We start from the raw sequence: 23828 nt of genomic DNA, 5'->3' as shown, positions 1-23828 counted from the left end.
TGTTCTTTTATTTTTCATTAATTTACTAAAAGTTCTGACTTTAATCTTAGAATCCTGAGACAAAAGTCAGAATTCTGAGAAAAAATGTCAGAACTTTGACACCCAGTGTACGCTTTATTAGAAAAAAAGTCAGAATTCTGACTTTAATCTCAGAATTCTAAAATTAAAGTCAGAATTCTGAGATTAAAGTCAGAATTCTGGAAAAGAAGAAAAAAAGACATGCCCACTTTTTTTCCCCAGTGGCCCGAATCCTCTTTCGTAATTTTGAGCTAGATAAATTCCTAAATTTACTTAATGCTTAAATGTTCTCTTTACCATTATAGGGAAAATTGCACTGTTGAGGCACAAACAGTTACCTTACATTGGTTGAAAACAGAAGGACTTTGTCACATTTACAAGAATAAAGGTGATTAGTAGTAGTGCCAAAGTTTAGTTTTGCAGTTCGATGCTTTTCATTTGCAGCTTTATAATTTCTCACATCAATTCCTCTTTTGGTCTTGTCATAAGTGCTGTGGCAGGGTATTACTAAAGGTTAATACTTACCCTACTTTTGGATGAGGTCTGTGTAAGCACAGTAGTCCCGCCAACCTGTTGTAGGGACAGCCAATCAGAAGGAATTTGGAATAAAGGTAGGGAGGCTTTAAGGGGAGAGGATCTAACGTGTCTCCTTTTACACAGTGAATAAACCGAAGGGCTGGAAATTCCCAGTTTCAGGGACTCTAGCAGAGTCATGATCTAAAAATGCCATTAGTCCACTATAATATGTACAGGTAGCTATACCTATGCATGGGGAAAAAAGGGGTTTGTGGTATATTTTATGCTGGCAGGGGGCACAGAGAAGGTCAGATATGGCAGCAATGTGTGGCGCATTGCTCATCATTGGTAAGTGGTGGGTGGGGGAGGGCAATGCTGGCAGTCTTGGAGTAAGTCAGATAAACAGCTCTTCTTGTTCACTGGGAAGGGGGAAGGTTAAATCCTGGTGGCAGACAGCCAGCACCAGTGATGACACCAACTGTCACTGGCAGCCCCTCACTCCCTGCTGCTGTGCTAACTCCACTGTCTGTGTGTGTGTGTGTGTGTGTGTGTGTGTCCACTCGAGCATTGGTGTGTGAACTGAAGTGCTATTTCCTTTAGCGTGTGGTCATTTTTGATCCCCCGGAGTAAGGATGGGTAATATGGTTGATAAGCGCAAGTGGAACAGCTGTTTAATGAATCCCCACAACTCTGTAGAACAGCTCATCTGAAGCATTTCATTCATGCTTCATATTTATTTATTTATTTGGTACTTTTCTTACTGGGCATTACTGTGCTTTGCTGTTTGACTACTGTGTTAGTAGTGTGTCAAATCATTTGTCCAGCACATTTGCTCAGACAACTTTGTTTACACTGTCTGCAGCTTATAGTAGAATACACATCATATGAGGATATAGAAAAAGTCTTTTAAGGTAAAATGTGGATGGACAGAGCTAGGATAGTACGATGTGGAACACTTTGTAGAATGGTAACTTGATAAAGTTATTTTTAGACACAGCTCAAACTTGTTAAAACAAACTAACTAAATTATTGCCTGTCCCTGCTTTTTAGTGTGTATTAACTGACTGTATTAGTCTGTCTGCTACTTCAGTTTTGTCTCCAGGTAAAGGCTATAGTCGTCACTCTTCTGTTGTTCATACTGAGCACATAGTCAGGCGAAACACTCTCCTGCTCTCTCTGCTTTCTCTCCCATTAATCACAACCTTATTAGACGCTGTACCACTTCCGTTCTGCCACCCACTCCTCTATCCTCAGCTTCTTTATCATTATTAATCACCTGCATTCAGTGGTCAAGCAGATCTCTAGTCTGTGATGATTGGCTGTGCTAGACAGTGGGCGGGGCCCTCGCTGATGCATCATACACAGTACCAGCACAGCAGAAAAGCTCCTCTCTTGCCCTCCCCCTTCCTCTACCTCTCACTCTGCCTTTCATACATACGCCAGAGCACAGACTGCAGCAGAACGCAGGACCAGAAGGATTTTCCTTCTCATACTGGAACAGTCGAGAAACCAGTGGGACAGAGGTACAGTTAGCCAGTGAGGAGGAAAAAGACATTATTCATAGAGGATCCACTGAGGAGTACCTGGCTTTTAAGCTGCCAAAGTGAGTGGTTGTCCCTTTGCGTTTATCCCCACTGTGTATGTGTGTCCATGCGTGTGAGTTTACTGCAGAAGCAGCAGCAGCACTGCAGATGCCACGATCAGGGACTCTGCTCATCCCTCTTTCCCCTCCCCCCATTCTCCTCCTCCTCATCTCCTCTTCTTCTGTTAGAGCATCCATTAACAAGCAGGGACTTTTCCCATTTCTGAGTGCGCATTGATTGTGTATGTTGCATGTGTTTGTGAGAGAGCAGAATCGGTCCGGCCACACCTGGACGCAGCAACTGCAGGGGGGACTCGGAGTGCGCTTGATTTTCCTTGCCTCATGACTAATGTGTGCTCTTGTGAGGTACAAATCAAGCTCACCACTGGTAGTTTTTGAACTGTTTCCAAATGATCCCCTTTCTGCAGGTTTGCATCTGGCTCTCAGAAGCACTTCTGTGGACTCCCTGGTGCATCCATCCCTCTTTTGGGGCTGCCCCACTCCCTCCCCCTCAGCCTTACTTAAGTATAGGATGACAAGCTGTGCGCCCCTGTGCTGAGGAGGCGGGCAGCAGTATGGGCACTGTGCTGAACGGCATCCCCACCACCATCCCCTTCGCCACCAATCTGCCACCATCACGCTGCCCCACCAAGACGGGCACTCCCCCAGGCCCCGCTGATGGGCGAAGACACTGACTCCACCCCAGCTCTCAACCACCACGGCTTCCTCCCCGACCACAACTATGTGACTGAAGGTAAGAAGATGACACAGGAAGCTGTATGTGTCTGTTCTTTGTATTGAAGTATTTCCTTCAGGCAAGTGTGTATCTATGTATTGAACTTTTGGAGTGTGAGTAAGACAGAGTGCGTGACAAAACTAGCTCAGGGCAGCTTCCTAAGCTTCTATAAGCTCTGTGTTAATTATTGTTCAGACAGGAGCTGCCCTAGTCACCAAAACATTCTTTGTCGCAAAATTATATCATCTAAGGCAACTTTTCCCCTCCTCTCACACTATTTCCTTTTTCCCACCCGGCACTTTTCATTCATTATTTTGTTTATGCTACTTTGTGTTACACAGCTATTTTGTCACACCGCAGGGAGGAATTGATCTGGCCCATGCCAGAGTGTCTTCACTTTTGTCTCCAGTTGTGTTTGTGTGTCAGAGAATTTTCCACAAAAACGAGGCATAAAAATTCCACCACACTGTTTTTGTACTTGCATTGCATGTCGGCTCTTGTATGTGACGCGCGTGTTCTCCCTGTTTGCTCCCCCACTCTTCTATATAATTGGCTCAGGTGTCAGATTGAATACATGATCTAAGGCAGGGGGTATATTGACAAACCCAGCAGCCTACAAAACTGTACAAACCACTGAATTTCTTTGGTTTCTTTATAAAGCATAAAGGAAATGGATTATGACCGTGGATAACCACGTTCTACTTATCTTATTACCACCACTAATCTTACCTGCATGCTGGCTTTACCTGTCTGCTTTCCTGCCTCGTCTGTCTGTTTCTTACACTCAGCTCATTGTTCGCTACGCGCCTTAGACCTGAACAGCGGATTATCATTTTGGGGTCATGAACGTGTTGCGAGCTTATTTGTGATCCTCCTATCACTGTAGAAAGGGAATTATGCTTCCTCTGTGTGTGCTGTGGCATAATTTCCCCTTGCACAGAAGCACATGGTGTAGTCAGGGGAGACTGTAGTGCTGCCTGTTGATTGTGCAAATACTCTTGTGTGTATTCAACACACCACTGAAGATTACATTTGTGCATGTCTTTGTCTGTATGTGAAGGTGTGCTTTTCTGTTTCTTCTTACATATACTGTGTTTCCATTAGTAAATTGTATCCATTTCAGGAAAAAGGTTTTTAGTAAGTGACTGGTAAAAGAAAAAGAAAAATTAGCCTTAATACCCCTTAATACCTCTCTACACCCATCCATTATTGCTATAGTAACAGCCAGCAATGCTAAACATGCTGCTTTTCATGCTTGGCCAGAGTGATTGGCAGATCATCTCCACCCACCAATAATGACAGTATTAATTATTCCACACACACAGGAATTATTCAGGACTGAATTGCTGATGAGCTCACACCAAGGTGGACACTGCTCAGCACTGTTGGTGTGACGGGCCGTGCAGCGCATTGTGAGCTTTAATGGAGAGGACGTTCAGGAGTTCCCCAGATGACCAACAAATATTTCTTCTATCTCAAAAAAACAAAAAACAATAAATCTGGGAATCCACTCCAACTCCCTCCACCTTTCGTCCATGTTCACCCCATCCCCCTTCCGCCTCCCCATTTCCACCTGCCCCTTTTTCCCCTGTCTGGTCTCTAATGCAACACACAGCATTGTTGGGTGCTGAAGTGGCACAATTGCCTAACAATTATCCAACAGTGCTCTAAAGACTGCTCAAACACAGTACGCGTGTCTGAGGGAAAACCGAGCTTGGTATAGACACACAGAAGGAGATGGTACATGTGATTTTTATTCGTGGGTTTATTTTGCTGTCTCCTGGTTGTGTGCCTGTATGTGTGTGTTTCCATCTTTCTTTCTTTTCTTTTTCCTGTGTTTACATTTATATTCGTGTGTGTGTGCATCTTTTTGTTAGTTCAGGTTTGAATTTGTGTGGATGTGTGTCTGCAAGTGTTGTGTCTATGTGTGTAAATGTGTGTCTGTAGATCTTCTAGTGGGGATTCCCCTCCCCTGTAACTCCTACAGGGGAGGGATGCTTAAACTCCCTCTTCCTTGCAGTCCCTCCTCTCTTGAATTACATACATTGCTTACTCCCCATCGTCCACAAACTTCCCTTGCCTTCAAAAGTATCTCATTTGGTTCAATGAATCGAGTAACAAATTCTAATTTTTAAAAATAACCCCATTATTATCCTATGCCTCTATATATAAGAGTGCCCATTATTAATTATTATTATTTACTCGAGCAGAAATTGAAAATAAAAAAATCACTAAATGGTCATATAACAATTCCACATGTATCTCTAAAAATGAAAACTGTGTTACACTGAATATCTTTGGATGTTTGCCCTGTTTAGTAACTTGTAATGGGGAGATTTGATTATGTTCCACATTATATGTCATTAAAGACTATTCTAAGGCAAGTTCTGAGTCATTAAAGTAATTGGTCACGAGGGAAAATGTGACCGAGTAGCCTTTCCCTGGGCCATGCACACTAATGATTACCTGGAAAGCTAAATGAAAGTGAATAAACAATACATGCTTAAGACTTTGTCCCATTAGCTTCCTGTGTTCATCCTTCATGTGTTGCTAGCTTTTCCCACCAAACCCAATATGTTATTCTGTGATCATGAATACACCACCAGCTGATTTTCTTTGGTGAGTACTCATGACCAAGTGTGGTAATGTAGTAACTCAGTCCCTACCCTTAACCCCGCCTTCAACCCCCTTTGCTGCCCTGGTCCTTTTTCCTTCTTATTTTCCTTCCTTCCTCACCCTCTGCTTCCCTGTTGCCCTCCTCCCTTCCTTCCCCCCTCCGTCCATCCTTGCTCCTCTTGCAGGGCTGCTCCTGGCTATAGCCTGAAGAGCTCCGCCCCATCCTGTCCACCCCTCTCCACCCTGGAGTCCTCCCCCAGGATGTTGAGCCCCATCCAGGTCCTGTGCTCCGACATCACTACCCTTTCTCTGGAGCCTGAGCCTTTTGCTTCTTACACTGAAGGTGTGTGCTCTATCCTCTTCTATCCCGAAGGTCATATCTATGTCACACAAATGTGCCACATGACCCCAGTGTGAGATGTGAGAGTTGTATGTGTGCACATCTGTGTGCTAATGGCTCCATGTGAGAGTGTGTGAGTGTTTGAAAGAAGTGTGTGTGTGTGTGAAGGAGTAGTTTGAGTCAAGTGCATTTCCATGTGAGTCTGACTGTTATAAATATCTTAAACATCACTTTGTCTCTGTCTGTCTGCCTCATCCTTTTTTGTGTGCCACTATTTTTATATCCAGCTCTTTATTTTTATCTCAGTCTGCCTGCTCGGATTGTGTGTGTGATTGATTTCTTTAAATAGTTTGACCAGATGACACCCCGCCTCCTTCAAAGCATTGCTATCTTAAAAGCATTGCTATCTTTCTTCTATTTTATACTGAGGGAGAAAACACACGGGCACTTCACATCCATGAAAACGAGCACACACGGAATAAAATCAAATCTGTGTAGACATTCACACAAAGGCCTGGAAATGCATTTTTTTCCCATTCTCATTTCATTCCATCACCTTTATTAATGTGTCGTCTGTAAAATGTCTGAAAGTTGTGAAAAAAGCTTTGAATTTCCTGGAGAATTGCTTGGTTTACTTGACAAGCAATCCATATAATTGCTTTGCTTTGTGAAACACTACAGACAACAGTTACATTTAATTTCCAAGAAGATAAAATCAGTGAATTTTCTGCATTTTGTGCAAAAGAAATTCAGGATTGACTGATCTATTAATGCAAATAAATGTAGAAGGCCAGAGGAATGCATTAAAAGGCAATTCTGTTTGTTTTTTAAAAAAAAATATGAAGGATTAATTTTTCAACATTTATGAGCTGTCGGAACATATTCTGAGTTTTCAATATCACTGGGGTCAGACGGGGTGTAAACATACTAAGCCTCTCATCTTTTTTTTCATGCTAGTCTCACAAATCTGCCGAAAAATAGATTTTTTTACAATCAAAAATGAATCACAAGCAGCTTTGAGAACACGTGTAGTCAGAAGAAGCTCCTGCAGCTTGGTAAAACCGGATTACAAGTGTATAGTCTACAGGCGCAGCAGCTCGCTTGTTTTGTAATTCTAATTGTTTATATCTATAACCATTAGGCTCACACCAGCTCCTCTATTCTGCTGATATTTGTGCAGAGAAATGGCAGACTCCCTGCTGTGCTGGGCTTAAATCACTCCTCTCCACACACGTGCATTTCTAACAAACACATGCGCCAGTTCTTTTTCCCAGATAACTCCAAAACTGCAGGACAGGGATCAATTTGCCATCTCCCTCCGGCAGGCTCTCCCCTCCTCCTCCCTCACTCCCTCCAACCCGTCTATTTCTCTACAGGGTAATTGAGTACACACACTTGTGCACACGTATGCAGGAAATGCGTGGTGCTTGAGCTACAGCTCACACACACACACACACACACACACACACACACACACACACACACACACACACACACACACACACACACACACACACACACACACACACACACACACACACATCTCCTGCTGAGTGGTGGCTTGTCCCTGCTTTTAAGGAGCGTATGTTTTTGGCTTGGCTCTAATGGTCCGTGTTTACCCAGACCTAAGATATCTATAATTGGACCTGTAGGATGTCTGCTTCCCTTTCTGCCCCCACACCCCCCAAAACAGGAATTCTGCCTCCCTGTGTTTTTACCTCCACCCTGATCTGCATCTTCGGACTGACAATTAAATTAACTGACTGATCACTTCAGTTCTATCTGTCAGCTATTTTCACTGCTAATGTTGTGAGAAAACTGTGACATCTAAAAAATATTTGCTTTGTTCAACCAGCATCCCCAAAATTCAAGCCATACAATTAATAACAGTTAATTTTGTATTTACTATGCTGTGATTTTTAAGGCACTGCTGTCCGTAAACACTACAGTGTTTGTGTATTTGGTGTTCATACCCTGTGCCTGTTTTATATCTTTCTGTATCATTGGGTTCATTCATGTTTGTGTGTTGTTTTGTGCTGTATGTGTGAGCGCATGCACTTGCAGTCACAGTGTGTTCCTTCAGCTTCTGCAGTGTGGCAATGAGTCAGACTGCTGATGCTAATGGACAGTCTGTGGGAGAGACAGACTGAGGAAGCTTGCTGCACTGTAGCACACTTATCCACAAGACAAAAACCTACAGCTTCACAATGGCACACACATTGCCTTTACACACAAGTGAACTGGACAGCAATACTTCTTGGGAGAGAACCACAGTGATCATGATGGTAGTTATCTCTGCAGTTGTTGCTTAGATTCTTATTAGGTGTTTTTCTCCTCTATTAAAAAGAGTGAAAGACACAGATGGGTGTGTGTTTTGTGTGTGTGCACAAAAAGGAAACAGAGGAACAAAAAGACCAGAAGAGGATCCAGGTTGAGAACAGACTGAGGCTGAGCCAGGAGAGAGTGTGTGCTCCATATTTTATTCAGCTATACTGTGTGCCGCTCCTATGGTTTTGCTTAGCTTAGCTCTTTCTGACTGTGACCTGACTGGAGACACAGTTGTCTGTATGCATCCAGCCTCTCACTCACGCACGGAGCATTAAGCTCACACATTTTCTTTGCCTTATTTTATGCACATGTGCACGTAAAGCCCCTCTGGTGCACATATGCGCGTTTGTGAATTGGACTGCATACACAGGGGTCTGCATGTCTGTGTGCATCCCTTAATTATCTGCCTATCCTCAATTAGGATCACAGCGTCTGCTTCATCTCCTGGTATTAATTTAGCAACATTTGTTAGTGGACAGAACTAGAGCAGCATAATTATTTTACCACGCTCCTTCTTCCTGTGAGGGTTGGATTGCTGAATCCCACTTCCTCCTTCACCAGATTCCATATATGGCTAACCTTTACCAGCACCGTCTCCACTGGTTGGCTCTGCTTGTTACTATGGCAACCGCTACACACTGGAGGAGCCCCACCACCACCACTATCACCACCGCTGCCTCAGCTTTCTAGTCCTTTCCCTTCACCATCCTTTCCATTTTACCACCACCAGCATCACCACTTCTTGTGCACACTAGGCAGCAGAGTGCTGTGGGGGAGGGATGAGAGAGGGAGAGAGGAAGAGAGGTGAATGTGCAGAGACAACCAAGAAGAAACTGAGACAGAGAAATGGGGCAAAGAGAGAGATTGGCAAACAGGAGATTAGAGATGACAAAAGAACATGTGGGTTGAAAGGGAATGAGAGAGAGCCTAACATTGAGGGGGAAATTGTCACCGAATAATAAGAAAGGTTCTGCAGCATCTGAGAGATCAAGAAAGTGTGTGTAATAAAGAAAGATGGCTGAAGTAAAGAAAGAGGTAAGAAGTGATACACAGAATGTATGAGGGTGAATGAGGTTGTGTTGTCGTGGAGATTGAAGAGCAGTCCCCGCCTTTCCTCATCATAAAATCTCTCTTTCTCAAGGCCACAACAAAATAGGCAAGGCTACAGCTTTGAATCACTCCGACTCAATAAATACACTCTCCAAGCTCTATTTTTATTACAGCAAAGCTTAGTAAGAGCCATGTTCTTTTCTACCAACACCATGTGCTGTATAGAGAAATCCAGTAGACGCTGCAATGCCTTGTTGTTATTTTTGTGGTCAGCAGTGAATTTTCAGTTGCAGTTTCAGGGTTTTTATCATGATTATTTCCATACTCGGTCAGTGTGTATGTTTAGGTCAGCAGCCCAGTGCGATGCACAAGTTAAACAGTGTTATGTGGGACAGAAACCGAGATTATTGTTGAGATAACTGGAGAAGTGTTTGTTAATGCATTAAATGTCTGGCTGTTGTCAGCAGTATAAATCATCATCTACCTCTTCATCATCTTCTGTGGGGTCATCACAGTGTTTCATCTGCTTCCGTCTCGCCCTATCCCTAGCAGCACCATCTATCACAACAAGCCTCTGCATGTCCTTCTTGACTGCATCCATGACTCTTCTCTTGTTTCCTTCTGCCTGGCCTCTTGCTTTGTTGCCAAGCTGCTAACCTGAGCTATCCCTCTGATATATTCATTTCTATTATTGTCAGCTACTCCAAATGAAACTGAGAATGTTTTCTACTCTGCCACCACTTGGGCTCCTGTATTTTTGTCAGTGCCAAACCACACATCGTTGCAGGTCTCACTACCGTCTTGTAAATCTTCCATTTCTCTCTCACTGCTATATTTCTGTCACAAATCACCACATGTCTCCACCCACTCCACCCTACCTGCAAATTGTTCTTTACCTCTATTGTGCTCTATTCATTGCTTCCGATGGTTTTTAAACTTTACTACCTCTGCCTCTTGCAGTATCTCTCTCTCTAATTCACAACTATGTATTCTGTCTCGCTTCTACTGACTTCCATCCATCTTTTCTCCAGTACATTTCTTCACCTCTTTAGGTTCTCTTCCACCTGCTCCCTACTCTTAGCAAAGGGCTAACGCCTGCAGTAAGATTAATTTAGTAAAAAGAAATGTAAAAACAAATGAAAACAGCCTACATCAGCACATCTAGCACTCCATAGTCATTTGTTACTTATTTTTTGTTCTTTAGATTAAAAAGAAAACAATTTGTGGGTTTGTGAGAGGTAATATGTTGGAACTGTTTCTCGTTCAGCTGCAGTAAGTTTGTTGATTTGCTATTTGTTGAACTTCACACTATCCTAAGTGAGGTTTATGTTACTTCCCGAATAAAGGACTATAACAAAACAAATGATAATAGAGTAAAAAATATATATATATTTTAAATGTGTCTGTTCACAATGGCATTCGTGATCTTGGAGGAATAGTACTATAACTTAGCCAAGCTTCCTGCCGGGTCAGTTACATACCTTCTCATCACTCATCATTTTTACCAAACCTTACAGTTTAATCTATCCGAAAGAGGTTTAAGCACAGATACTTTCAAGCAGCTTTGTCTCTAAATCTATTGTATGTTTCCAACTAAATCTTCAATCTGCTGCACAAAGGCAGAGGTGAAAGGAGGACAAGTGAACCGAGGAACAGGGAGCAGATTACATGCAAAGCTGAACCACACACAGGTCCCAGTTGTCCTCACACGCGCTCACACGCTCTTCTTTTGACGACACAACTGTGCACTTTTCCGTTTCATGTTTTGTGTATTGTGTTATACAGAATGGACCACGTAAAGCACTGAGTCACTGCACTAAATGCTAAGTGGATAATAATGTGCCGATATTTTAGCGCTTTAAATGAGCCATTGGGTTATTGTTTAGGGAGCGATGGGAGCTGTGAGGTAAATATACAAATGAATGTTATATGAAATTAGCGATTAAAACTCACTGTGTCGTGACTTTAAACACGCAGTTGTTTATGCCCTTAATAGAGGCCAAGGAGTACGCATTCACCCCAGCATAAAAACATGAACCCGAGTGACTCTGTAGTCTTGTACGTCATTGTGTATGTATCATAGTGGAACACAGAAAGCACCTGTGCCTACTGTGAAACAGCTGTGTGTGCGGTTGATTTCCTTTGTTTTCATGTACTTGCATGTTCTTTATAAAGCTCATTCTTCAATTTCAAGCACAGTTATGCAACAGTTATCAAATATTGTCTCATTCCAAACATGAATTTGCATATTTTAATCCACTTACATGTTAATCCACTGACTGTTGATTTGGTTTAATAATTTAGTGTGAGATGAACATTATACAGATGAATGATGATGTGCGGCTAATGGCTACTCCTCTCTCTTTCACTGTCATTTCCACTCTCATACTGCACATCTCCTCTTCTTCTCTCTCTTTCTGCATTCATCTTTGTCTTTATACTTCCAGCTGATATCATCTCCACTGTTGAGTTTAACCACACTGGAGAGCTCCTGGCCACGGGAGACAAAGGGGGCCGTGTGGTCATCTTTCAGAGGGAACCTGAGGTACTTACACATGCGCACCACACCAACACTGACACACTTGCACTCATGCAGCACATTCAGATATAACATTTTTCATTTGAGCTGTGAGGGTAGCAATGAATGCACTTGGTTCCCCTCCAGCTACACTCTATATTGGTTGATAAATACTTGATGTCCCTGCTGTGTCAGAGAGTGTGTCATTATAGCTGTGCGGAGTCCATGCCAAGCAGTTTCTGATTAACATCGAGGTGATGGAACATGCACATCTTTCACTTTCATCTACCTTTTTTTCTCTTTCATTTCCTTTTCTTTTCATAGAGCAAGACTGAGCCCTTCTCCCAGGGAGAGTACAATGTCTACAGCACCTTTCAGAGCCATGAGCCCGAATTCGACTATCTTAAGAGTCTGGAGATTGAGGAGAAGATCAATAAGATTCGATGGCTGCCTCAGCAGAATGCTGCACACTTCCTGCTTTCCACCAATGGTGAGAGCTTCCTGCATACACACCCTGGAGAAAACTGGAAGCTGATGTGATTGATATTTTCTACATTTGCTGTGAACCACTTTAAATGATTGCTTTTTCTGAAGGCATTATCTAAGAGCATGTTCCTGAGATACTGTTGCTTCTCCCTTACCCTTTTACACCTGAGCACTGCCAGACCGTATCTTATTAAAATAGTACCTGTCTTCTTAAAAAAATTAATGAGTGTGACCCACTTTAAAGCTCCAAACAGCTTTAATGGCAAGGCCTCCTAAAACTACTATATGTTGCGTGTCACTTCTTTTTAATTTGCCATTGGAGGTCTTCCATTTCCCAGGCTCTCCTGTATTGCTGTAAAGATGCTATGCTCTCTCAAATTCAAAATTTTGCCTCCCAATTACCACTTGAAGATAAATTTGAATTTGCCCCAATGTTCCTTACCCAATGAGGTTTTTAGGATTGTGGCGCTGTTACTGATTGAACTGAAAAAAAAAAGCCTTTGGCTTAAGGAGTTAACATGTTTGTGTGGGTGAGGAACGTCTCGTAATTAAGATCTTAAGTCAGAAGCAGATTTTCCCTTGCCTAATCGCAGACGAGTTTCTGTTTGTGTTGCAACTCTTCTCTGTAGTACATTAGGATGTGAGGTTACACTCTCATTTTATGGCTGGAATACCGGTACTTATTTTAGTTTATATTTACCCTGAGAACCTGAGTATTGATTTTTTTAAAGTACTTTATTATTTATAATTGAAGGCATGAAATATGTAGGACCTGCCTCAGCAGCTGAGTAGCAAACATGCTGACATGTTTGTTGTTGCTATTTTCTCAGTATAATACAAAGAGTCCACGCTTCCTTACCAACCTGACTGTGTGATAAATTAGTACATAATATAAATGTTTGTATTTTTTTTTTTATTACAAAACAAAAACAGTTTACTGTAAGTTTTAATGATTGTAGCTTTGATTGTGATGAAATCCCATATTGGTCTCTGGGATTGTTTTTAATCACATCTAGGTAGAGTCTCTTATTATCAAAGCATTTCAACAAGCACCTTTATCTGATTAGTTAATGGCCCTGTTATCCGTTTTCCAGATAAGACCATTAAATTGTGGAAGGTGAGTGAAAGAGACAAACGGCCAGAAGGATACAACCTGAAGGATGAAGAGGGTCGAATCAAGGATATCTCCACAGTCACCTCTCTACAGGTATCTATCTATCTATCTATCTATCTATCTATCTATCTATCTATCTATCTATCTATCTATCTATCTATCTATCTATCTATCTATCTATCTATCTATCTATCTATCTATCTATCTATCTATCTATCTATCTATCTATCTATCTATCTATCTATCTATCTATCTATCTATCTATCTATCTATCTCTCTCTCTCAGGTTAGGAAATAAAACTGGGTCAGTGAGTACAGATGTGTTTGCATGTGTAAAAATGGGTCACTGGCACAAGGAACATGCGAGTATGTGTGAGCCTGTGGGGGTGGTGAAATCCTCTTTTTGTATCCTTCACTACAGCGCAGGGAGAAAACGTCTACACTGGATCTTAATTAGTTAAAAGCTTCAGTGTTTCTATCAGCAGTAAACTCTTAATAAGAGTAACTCACCGTGCCTCCATATGTCTGGTTATAATGCACCTCTGTCCTTTTGGAGGAGAACCAATGTTAGTGATTCTAACACTGTGCAGTATGCAGAAAAACAAGCCATAAATTTAAAACTAACCATGCAATATTGTGCAGTCCCCTTTTGTGTGGGTGAATTTGTTAAATGTAAGCATGTGTCGACAAACAGCTTTTTAAAATGAAGCTAAATGAGTGAAGGACCGAATGAGCACTTGGACTTGCTAAAGTTTCACTCCTGAGAGTTGCTCCTTTATTATTGATGTCAAAGGAAGTAATGCATTAAATATTAACTATGATACAATTAAATTATTTCAGTTTATTCCACTCTGTATATCTTCTACTTCTTTCATTTCATTCAGAATAAATGTTAAACTGTTCTTTCTTTGGGGTTTTCCAGGTGCCGGTGTTGAAGCCCATGGATCTGATGGTGGAGGTAACTCCTCGGCGAGTCTTTGCCAATGCCCACACCTACCACATCAACTCCATCTCTGTCAACTCTGACTATGAGACCTACATGTCAGCGGATGACCTTAGAATCAACCTTTGGCATCTGGACATCACTGACCGTAGCTTCAGTATCCTTCATGGTTCGAAGCACTCGTGCACAAAGACTGGAGGAGATGAAGACAAACACTTATGTGTGTACGCACATAAAGCAGGCATATATTTGTCAAAGCCCAGGGACTGCAATAATGAATGCATACATTAATGCATGCATACTCAACAATCAATTCCTGCCCACACAAAGCAACAAGCTCTGCAAATCCCACTTTGTTGTATGAAGATATGCACAAAGACACACACAGTGCTGGGGGAGGGGAGTATTATTCTTGAGGAGTGAAAATGTATCTTAATGAATAATTCAGTGGCTGCATAAATATTTCAGCCCTTTTCTGAGTTCTAATCCAGCTCAATAGGACACAGTACAGTCGCATCCCTGACCCAGACAGGATTTATAATATTACAATTTATGTGAATATGGAATTAGTTTTCTCCCAACAATCCCCTCTAGATATATTTATATTGGTTTGCTTTATTCCTGCTGTGAATTATTGATATAGTGTTGGCTATGTATACATTTATATAAACTTTTGTTTATATTTTGTTTGTAGATTATTGGCCTGTGTGTGTTTCCATATTATTTTAATCAGTTTAATTATTTTCTCATTGAGTCAGTTAGGGAGTTAAATTAATAAAAGGATGAATGAATGCATAAATAAATGAATTAATTATGTGCAGTCTATAAAGCGCAGGCCTGAAGAAGCTGGCTCTTTGAGAGTTTTCCTCAGCTGTGGCGCTCTCCATCAGACATTGTGGACATCAAGCCAGCCAACATGGAGGATCTGACAGAGGTGATCACAGCGGCTGAGTTTCATCCCCACCACTGTAACTTGTTTGTCTATAGCAGCAGTAAAGGCACGCTGCGCCTCTGTGACATGAGAGAAGCAGCACTGTGTGACAAGCACTCTAAATGTGAGTAAAACGTGCTGAGAGAAATGATGGACACGCGCATGTTGCATGTTTATAGTTTTTACAGCAAAGATTAGAAAAGATCTAAGCTTTTAGATAAGTATGCTAACCCTTCAAGCAGGCCAAAATTCAACAACAGCTGTATTTTTTTCTTAAATGGAATGGACTGGTACTCAGAGTTTGTCTACTCTATTTGAGCAGTCAAAGTCCATTTATGGATTCACACACATTCAAGCACAAACACTTCTTTTTCTGTGCCCTAGCATTCACATGCTCGCACTGATGGATCAGAGGTACCTTGGGGTTCAGTATATTGCCCAAGGATGCTTCGACAAGCAGACTAGAGTAAACAACCATTTCGCTGCTCTAACTCCTGAGCAGCAGGTGCTCCAAACTAGCAGCGAGGAATGGCAGTGCTTTTTTCTGTAAGCTGGGTTTATCTCTATCCTCTGATTTTTCTTCTAAATTTTTAAAATTGAGGTTTGCATTTGTGATATTGAGTGGAATTCCTTGATAACTCTTGTGTGTATTTTTTATTGCTTTGGTATTCCCAGACTTTTACTTTACCACAAATTGTTAAAGTTTTTAGGCATTTTGAGCATGTTAGTTCAAAGTGCTGCTGTGCCCAATTTTAAGCTTTACTCATCTACAGCCGGCAAAACTTAAGGTACAATAATACTAAACGAATGGCCTAAAAGATAAATTGTAAGAATTATGATTTCCCCACATTGTAGAAGTATGATTTATCACTTCTGGACCTTTTCTACTCTGTGTAATAATTTTTAGTTCTACCTCAGAACAGGGCTAGTTGCTCCATAAATCTGTCGTCCTTAAGGGGCAACAATTCAAGTCATGGCACTATATTTCTTGTATTTACGTTTTCTCTCAATCACTTTGGTTCATTTCTCAGAACATCGAGTCATTTGTGCATTATAAAAGCAATGTCATTCTTTTAAATAATTTTTTGACGCATTAAACGTGTAAAAGGTTACGTACTATTTCTTTCTGTCTCACTTCCCAAAACATCCCGGCAGTAGTTCACTGTGCAAGTCACCACATGGAAGATGGTTGCAGCATTTGTCACAATATGTGATGTGAATGAGAATTTTTCAGGCCACAAATTCTTCACATCACAGCAGATGTCATGCAAACGACTGTACACAGCCTCTGCAGGCGTCTGCTCTGATGTTTTATTGTATTTTTGGCTTTGAGCTATAAAACAATCTCATCTTTTTCTTTTCTGTTGGTAACGTCGACAAAACCATTTTAGTTCATACACCAAAAATGTAAATGTTAATCCCGACTAGTCTCATACATGCAGTATTGTGTCAGCTTGTTGTTTGGAAACTGATGTATGCCTTAGAAAAATCCCTGTCACTGAATCTTAGCCACGCTTTCCTCGACTGCTTGCGGTATGTTGTCATATATTGACAACATGGCTGCAAAATTTGACTAAAAGAGTGAAATGTTCATTGACATTTTGGTCATAAATAATACTTATGGAACTGTGAGCCAAGCTTTCCTGCCTGTCTTTTCTTTGTTTCCCACTTTTTGTTCCTGTTGTAATGCTTCATCCATTCAGTTTACAGCTTTGATCATGAGTCACTGCTGCAGTGTTCCTGCACAAGCTGTGCTCAGCAAGCAGCTAGATCTTTCATTTTATTTTTCATATTCAGTGTTTAGAGGAACTTTAATAGAGCTCTTTGACATTTGCTAATGTTTATACACTGATGTATTCAGACAGCAACACCTCTACAGAAAGATACAGAAGCCGTGTCCGTGGTCTCTGTCTCATAAATGGCACTTAACATAATGAGTCATCTGAGAGATTTATCTCTGTACACGAGATAAAAGCACACATATCCAACTGTGTTTCTGCCTTTCATCTTGCTTAACGGCACTCGCTGACCTCTCCTTCTCTCACCTTTTTGTCTCCCTCCCACTCGCCAGTGTTTGAGGAGCCCGAGGACCCCAGCGCCCGCTCTTTCTTCTCCGAGATTATCTCCTCTGTGTCGGACGTCAAGTTCAGCCACAGCGGTCGATACCTGCTCACCAGAGACTACCTGACTGCCAAAGTCTGGGATCTCAACATGGAGAGCAAGCCCCTAGAGACATACCAGGTGTGTGACTGGCGATGTGTGGAAAAACATGAGGCAGTGTCACAATAAATGACAAGAAACACCAGGATGAATATAATATATTGTATTCTGTCTTACTCAGCTACCATGATGAGAAATGGATAGATCAAGGTTAAGGAGCTCCCAGGGGTCAGGGATCCTTGCAGGTCACAAATAATACAATTGACAATTGGTGTTCTATAACTTTAAGCTCTTCTATTTTATTTGTAGGAGATTTAAAGAACACACTGAACAAAGGAGAAACATTACATATGCACAGCAGGTTCCTTGATTAGCTTTAAGGCTATGAAAACGATCTGCTATGGACTTTGCACAGTTGCAAGAGAGAGGAGGGGGAAGACATGCAGCAAATGCTCTGGGATGGATTCAGCCTGGTGAGCTTTACTGGCACCCCATTTTTTTTTGCACATCTTAACCTTACTCTGGACTGATATGTGCAAAACTCTCTACATCATCAAGGCATCAAATGGGGAAAATTCCTTTTTTTTTTTTCATTACTTAGGTAATATTAAAAAAACAAAAAAAAGAAGGGAAGGGGAAAAAAGGCCTGAACCTGTTACTGTAGTGGGTGGTGTTACTAAGAAACCCAGCACCAAACTATCAACTGTCATCATTACCACTGACCAAATCCCAGTTGTGTTGTCCAAATGGCGAGGTGACTAACGGTTTACTGAAAGAGGGCATTGTCGTTATGGAAGAAATACAAGATCGGAGAACGAAATGAGTCATGAGCGTAAGATTGTCTCTTACAATCACAGTACTTGCAGATGATTCGATTTTTTCCCAAACCTTTTAAGGATAATTGAGAGAAAATGCACTTCCCCTCACTGATGCAGAATCCTCACGACGTTTTTTAATGTAAGATCGTAATCTCTTTGTATGTCAAAGAAATGAATAAACCCAAATTAAAACCGTAAATTATCAGTATGTTGTGTATGCGGGAGTTAATTTACAGGGGCTTAAAAATGCTGTGTTGATATACACATGAAATAATAAGCTTTTTAATATTTACGCATGCTATTATTTACACATACATGCTCAATTTTTCTCCTGTGTCACTTCTAAGTGGCCACGCTAGCTTCTGGTTATGCATTTATAGGCACTAAAACTATTTATCAGCTCCTTTTTTTTTCCAGTATGTGTTTAGTATTCCTGCCTCAGGCCTGTGGGTGAACATGCGTGTTTGTGTATGTGTTCCTGCCTGACGTGTGAGGGCCTGTGAGGCGGCCAGGAGTGGGAGGCTGAGACGCACTGGAGCTATTTATAGGATCCCGAGCCTCCACTCATAAAGTAAAGCGTGAAGGAGGGATACCTTCCACAGTGGCTGACACCTAGATCTGCAATGCAGCAGAGAAAGGGGGGAAGGAGGGACAAAAGGGGTGAGGAATTGGGAGGGAGTATGAAGATGGTGTGATGTGAGGAGGAGAGATGAATAAAAGAGAGTAAATGGTAGGATTAGAGAGAAGGATTGCAGAGGATGCAGCGTACGGTGGCCTCTGAAAATATCTGCATTCAGGTATAAATATGTATAAAAACATGGTCAGGTCTTCATCTAAGTCACAGATAGTGACTCTATTTTAACTATAATAATAATCCTGCTCTTGTTTTTGTTCAATACTTTATTTAAACACTCGGTGTTGTTTGGAAAAAGTATTCCAGCTGCTATGCTAACAGCAGAGTTGATTGGAGTCAGGAGTTAACAGCAGCATCAGCTTTTGGAAATCATGCCTTTTAGAAAAGACATGTTAGAATTTATTGAGGTTAATTTAATTCCATAGTAAGCTGGGCAGACCCAGACAGCTCAAGGCTGAAAGGAATCGGTGAAGCTGGTCTGTTTTATGATGTTATGGAGAACTGAGCCCACAGAAGGAAATCAAAGGAAAACCTCCAGAGAGACACCTCTTTCTTTGTATTTGAAATTTATTAAAGGACAACTTGAAACTGTATGGCACTGCTGGGAAAGTGGTGTTTGGATTGATCACACCATTTGGGAAGAACACACAGTACAAAGGGGCATTGTATAACGATCACAAAAACATGAGCCCAAAGTGTGTAGAGTAGAAAAAGCATTGTGATTTGAACCTGCTTCGACATCTTCCAGTCGAAATCTGTCAGGGAAGACTATTGTCAGAGCGTGGTGTCTGTGCTTTGAGCCTATCACTCCACACAAATAATGATACACATGAAAAGTGAGTACATATTCCTCTGGAGCCTAAAGGTGGATGCAGGGATTGTGGAGGCGTTGAAATGGCAAGCATTGATGCAGGCCAATAGCGGGATGGACTTGTCAAGGGAGAAATTTATAACTTAAAAAGACCATCAAACCAGGAGGGTATCTTTGGTTTGTTATGTGAGGAGAGTGATGCATGTTAGGTGTGCGTGACGAGGCACACCTGGAATTGTCTGCCTGAGCTTGCAGGCTTCACTCCATGTTATCTTTCAGTTTTCCTTTTGTTTGAGGTTCTATTATTTTATTGCTCCAGCACTAGCATTAGCAATTTCATGTTTGTGTATATTTTGTTAGATAGAAAAAGATCAGATTGTATTTCATGACAAATTAATGCAAGAAACGGAGTAATTCCAAATCCATTGTATGTGGGCAGAAAGTGGGTGCTGGGGTGGGGGGGTTTAAAGGCTAAGCTACCTTATTATTTATTTATCTATGGATCTATTTTGTAAATTTACACCTGTACCCCCCCCTGGATCATGAAAAATGTGCACAAATTCATGAGGAATGAGGTGCCATGCTCTAAATCAGAAATCATGCGGACTGGGGGGGTGGGAAGAGGACTGTATATTCAGCTCAAGCTGACACGGTATCATTTTCCCCTGTGCAGAAAGACCCAAAGGGAAAAACAAAATTGTCACTGGTTTTGATGTACAACCGTGAGACGACCTCAGTTTGACTGTTTATTGATTGCAAGGTGGCTGCTGGCTGCTGACTTTATGCAAAATGTGGAAAGCGGGGTTGGGGCGGGGGCTCAATGGAGAGAACAGGACCTGGAGGAAGAGGAGGTGTAGATTTCATCTCCTTGCATCACTGGGCAGACACAGTGCTGACACAGGCAGGTCGAATAAAAGCACAAGGAAAAGCAGTTATAAGTCAGTGTATGTGTGCGTGTAAGAATATATGTGTGTCTCTATTATCGCACCCTTGGTAGGTGCGATTGTAGAGAGCTGGATGTTAATGGATTTAGTGATATGGAAAGGAGGGTAGATTAAAATGTACTCCTGGCCCTTGTATTGCTGAAGGTTGGTGTTGTGTCTTATTAGCGTTTCCTTCAGGGAGGATTGTGTTACAGCATGCCCATATTTAATGTGTTTTGGTTGTGCTGAGCTTGGTATGTGTGTTTGTGTGTCTTCTGCTCACTCTTCTATTTATAGTTTACGCTGAGAGTCGATACCTGGGAGTAATGCAGCTGTGAGATGGGCTCGATTGTAATCATATCTGTTTGTGTGTGTTCCTACAGGTTCATGATTATCTCCGCAGCAAGTTGTGCTCTCTCTACGAGAACGACTGCATCTTTGACAAGTTTGAGTGTGCCTGGAACGGCTCCGACAGGTACCTGATGTTTGATGATGGATGTGTGTTTCCAGCTTACAGCCATCCGTTAGTCATACCTGCTTACCCTAGAAATGATGTGATGAAAGCATGAAAACTGCCTTTAGACTAACTGGATCTCTCCTATCCTCGTGCTCTGTACAGTGTTATCATGACCGGAGCCTACAACAACTTCTTCCGCATGTTCGACCGCAACACCAAGCGCGATGTCACCCTGGAGGCGTCACGGGAGAGCAGCAAACCCAGGGCCGTGCTGAAGCCGCGGAGGGTTTGCGCCGCGGGAGGAAAACGCCGAAAGGATGATATCAGTGTGGACAGCCTGGACTTCACCAAGAAGATCCTCCATACGGCTTGGCACCCGAACGAGAACATCATTGCCATCGCTGCCACTAACAATCTCTACATCTTCCAGGACAAACTCAACTCCGAGATGCATTAGTGAATGGATGTCAGCGGCAAAAACAAATGAGTTTACACCCAATAACACACAACTATGCCAGAATGTACACACTATCAGACATGCACACACACTGTCACACGACCAAGAGATGCCTAAAACGCATACCTACACACACAATCAGAACTCATACACAGCGTTTCACGTCCCTCCTTCACCTCCTCCTCAGCCTTCCAGAACTGCAAGGCCCTCGGCAGGGCTAGGAAGGGAACAGGCTGGATTACACAACGGATTATGGATTGCAAAATTGTCCGAACAGTGGATTTCCTGATTGTTAGCCTCTGGATTGATGGTTCGTTCGTTGCTGCAGCTCGGCTTCCTGAGGGGAGGGATCACACCCTCGGCCCCAGAGTGGAGAGACGTTTACATGTTTGTCTTCTTCTTTTTTTTAATTCTTCATGCTCTTTTACTTTTTTTCCACCTCCTCCTCCACCTCCTCTGCTCTCTGTATTTGTGTGCTCAAGCAAATCCTATTCTTATCCCTTGCCCACTGTTTTGTGTAACAAAAACCCTTTGTGGTTGTCTACCAGCGGCACTGATAAGAAATGGGGCATTTATATAACTGGCTTTTTGTTTTAAGATCAGATCATCATTTCAGATCAGCTTTCCCTCTTCTGTTTTATGTAACTTCTTTTTAAATGATGATGATGGTAATTAAAGAGGATGAGGTAAAGTGATTTGCGTGATGTACGAGGATGGGACCCCACCCCCCTTCTCCCTAAGCCCACCAGACGCCTCTGAGCTCTCCCTGAATCAGGAGAGACGACCAAAAACTGGGCTGCGTTCAGCGACGTGAAACATTTACAGTCCTGCAGATAGAGAAGTTAACAGATGATACTATACCACCATGGCCTAACATGAGGACACGCGCTCATATATGGTCCACAGTGCGTTTCAGTAATTCTTGTTTTCCTTGCTCAAACGGACCCGAACGTCTCTGATTTCTGCTTCTGGTCTGAGGCTGCTTTGTGTGCTACTCTGACATTAAACATGTTAAACTCAGATCAAGCAAAAATATTACTAAAAAGAAAAAAAATCTATAAAAGAAATAATTTCAGCAATCAAATGATAAATGCTGCATGTCAAACAGATTTAGCCTAGGTGTTTATAAATTGACTCACTGACTGGCTTGGCTGCCTTCGTAACCATTTTAGATCCAGCTTGTACAAAGGCTTCGGGGGCCCCCCGGGGGGCCCTTTGCAGCACGAGTAACCATAGATGACCGAGCTCCCTTACATTTATTTGTGTCTTCGGACGCTGAAGCATGTTTACCGGTGTTCGGTTCATACACTTAACACGTACTTTTCGAATGAAGCCGTCCACAAAATCAGTTTCTGCTCAGTGAAACTGCAAACTGAGAAGAATGGGGAATGTTTGTGATTAACATTAAAAGAAAAAAGACAAAAAAATCTAAGGGCCTAAATGGTGTCTGTATATATCAGCTCGGTTTTTGACATGTATGAGGTTTCGTTGTTTTTAAACAACCATAAACGGACTGCAGACTTGATCATCGGTACTGATGACTGCCTCCAAAGCTACAGCAAAGAGATGGTACTTTAATCTCTTCGGCCTTCCTCACTGATAACTTTGCTGATGTGTTTATTTTTTAGAAAACAGCAAATTCTTTTATCTGTCCTTTTTTGTTCCTTTTGCTTTTTTCTGTCGGTTGTAGCCTACTCCACGTCCTTACCACACTAAGCCACATATTTTTGTGTTAATGTATGTTGATGACATCAAAATTGTCAAACGAACAGTTATAAATAATGTTAATATGTTTTTTTCTGAATAAAGATTTCAACGAAATTGCATCCAATGGGCGTATCATTGTGATTTTCATTACTGTTTAGTTAGGAAGTCCTAACATTGCTTAACTGTTAATATGTACCCTTTATATGGCTTTTCAAGTTATGTAGTGTAAGGCGCCACCTTGTGTTATTATGCACTTATTACATGTGGATTTAAAATTGCTAAGGGATTTAATAATGAATGAATTTAATTGAAATAATTACCAAGTTTCATGATTCTGCACATTTTTTCTGTCTGGTTATCTTTCTTCTTCTATCTGCCTAAACTTGAGTTTAAAACCCCCACAATCATCTATTTTATGCTTTAATGACAGTTAATCTGAGCAAAATACATTTCTTCATAATTTAAAAATAACTTGTGTTAACGCTTCATAAATATCAGAAGTTTTTCTTTCAGTCTCTGCTGAAAATCGAATCATTTTGCGTGTTGTTCACCGTCTTCATTGTTCCAGTGTAAATCAAACTCTTCTTATTGGACACATTAACTTGTAGCAGGAAAGGCGCTTGCGTTAAATAATAATTTTAAATGGTTCTGCTCCTATCACAAAGTTGTGTTTTACATAGAAA

General features: G+C 41.6%; 1 protein-coding gene across 2 annotated transcripts; it reads left to right on the top strand.

The window, feature by feature from the left end:
* Window positions 1-1920: 1920 nt before the first annotated feature.
* On the top strand, window positions 1921-23269 carry LOC113037507 (serine/threonine-protein phosphatase 2A 55 kDa regulatory subunit B gamma isoform). Of its 2 annotated transcripts, none has more exons than XM_026194700.1 (10): window positions 1921-2137; window positions 2545-2870; window positions 11634-11731; window positions 12029-12194; window positions 13285-13397; window positions 14227-14404; window positions 15138-15302; window positions 17250-17419; window positions 20908-20999; window positions 21144-23269. In XM_026194700.1, exons 2-10 carry the CDS (start codon window positions 2795-2797, stop codon window positions 21436-21438), a joined length of 1353 nt encoding a protein of 450 aa, XP_026050485.1. In that variant the 5' UTR covers window positions 1921-2137; window positions 2545-2794; the 3' UTR covers window positions 21439-23269. The 2 variants fall into 2 exon arrangements, with proteins under 2 accessions (XP_026050485.1, XP_026050478.1); XM_026194693.1 differs by lacking the exon at window positions 1921-2137 and adding an exon at window positions 5654-5811 and having other exon boundaries at window positions 2808-2870.
* The last annotated feature ends 559 nt before the right edge of the window (window positions 23270-23828 follow it).

This window comes from Astatotilapia calliptera, chromosome 2 (assembly GCF_900246225.1).
Source record: "Astatotilapia calliptera chromosome 2, fAstCal1.2, whole genome shotgun sequence".
NCBI classification, from domain to species: domain Eukaryota; kingdom Metazoa; phylum Chordata; class Actinopteri; order Cichliformes; family Cichlidae; genus Astatotilapia; species Astatotilapia calliptera.
Note: the sequence above shows the minus strand (reverse complement) of the source record. Positions and strands in the feature narration are given on the sequence as shown.

Excerpts from the sequence above, each read along its gene's own strand:
- LOC113037507 (XM_026194693.1), top strand. The coding sequence starts at position 5,730 with ATGTTGAGCCCCATCCAGGTCCTGTGCTCCGACATCACTACCCTTTCT. Across the intron at positions 13,398-14,226 it reads CCACAGTCACCTCTCTACAG|GTGCCGGTGTTGAAGCCCAT; the intron begins GTATCTATCTAT and ends GGGGTTTTCCAG. Across the intron at positions 17,420-20,907 it reads AGCCCCTAGAGACATACCAG|GTTCATGATTATCTCCGCAG; the intron begins GTGTGTGACTGG and ends GTGTTCCTACAG.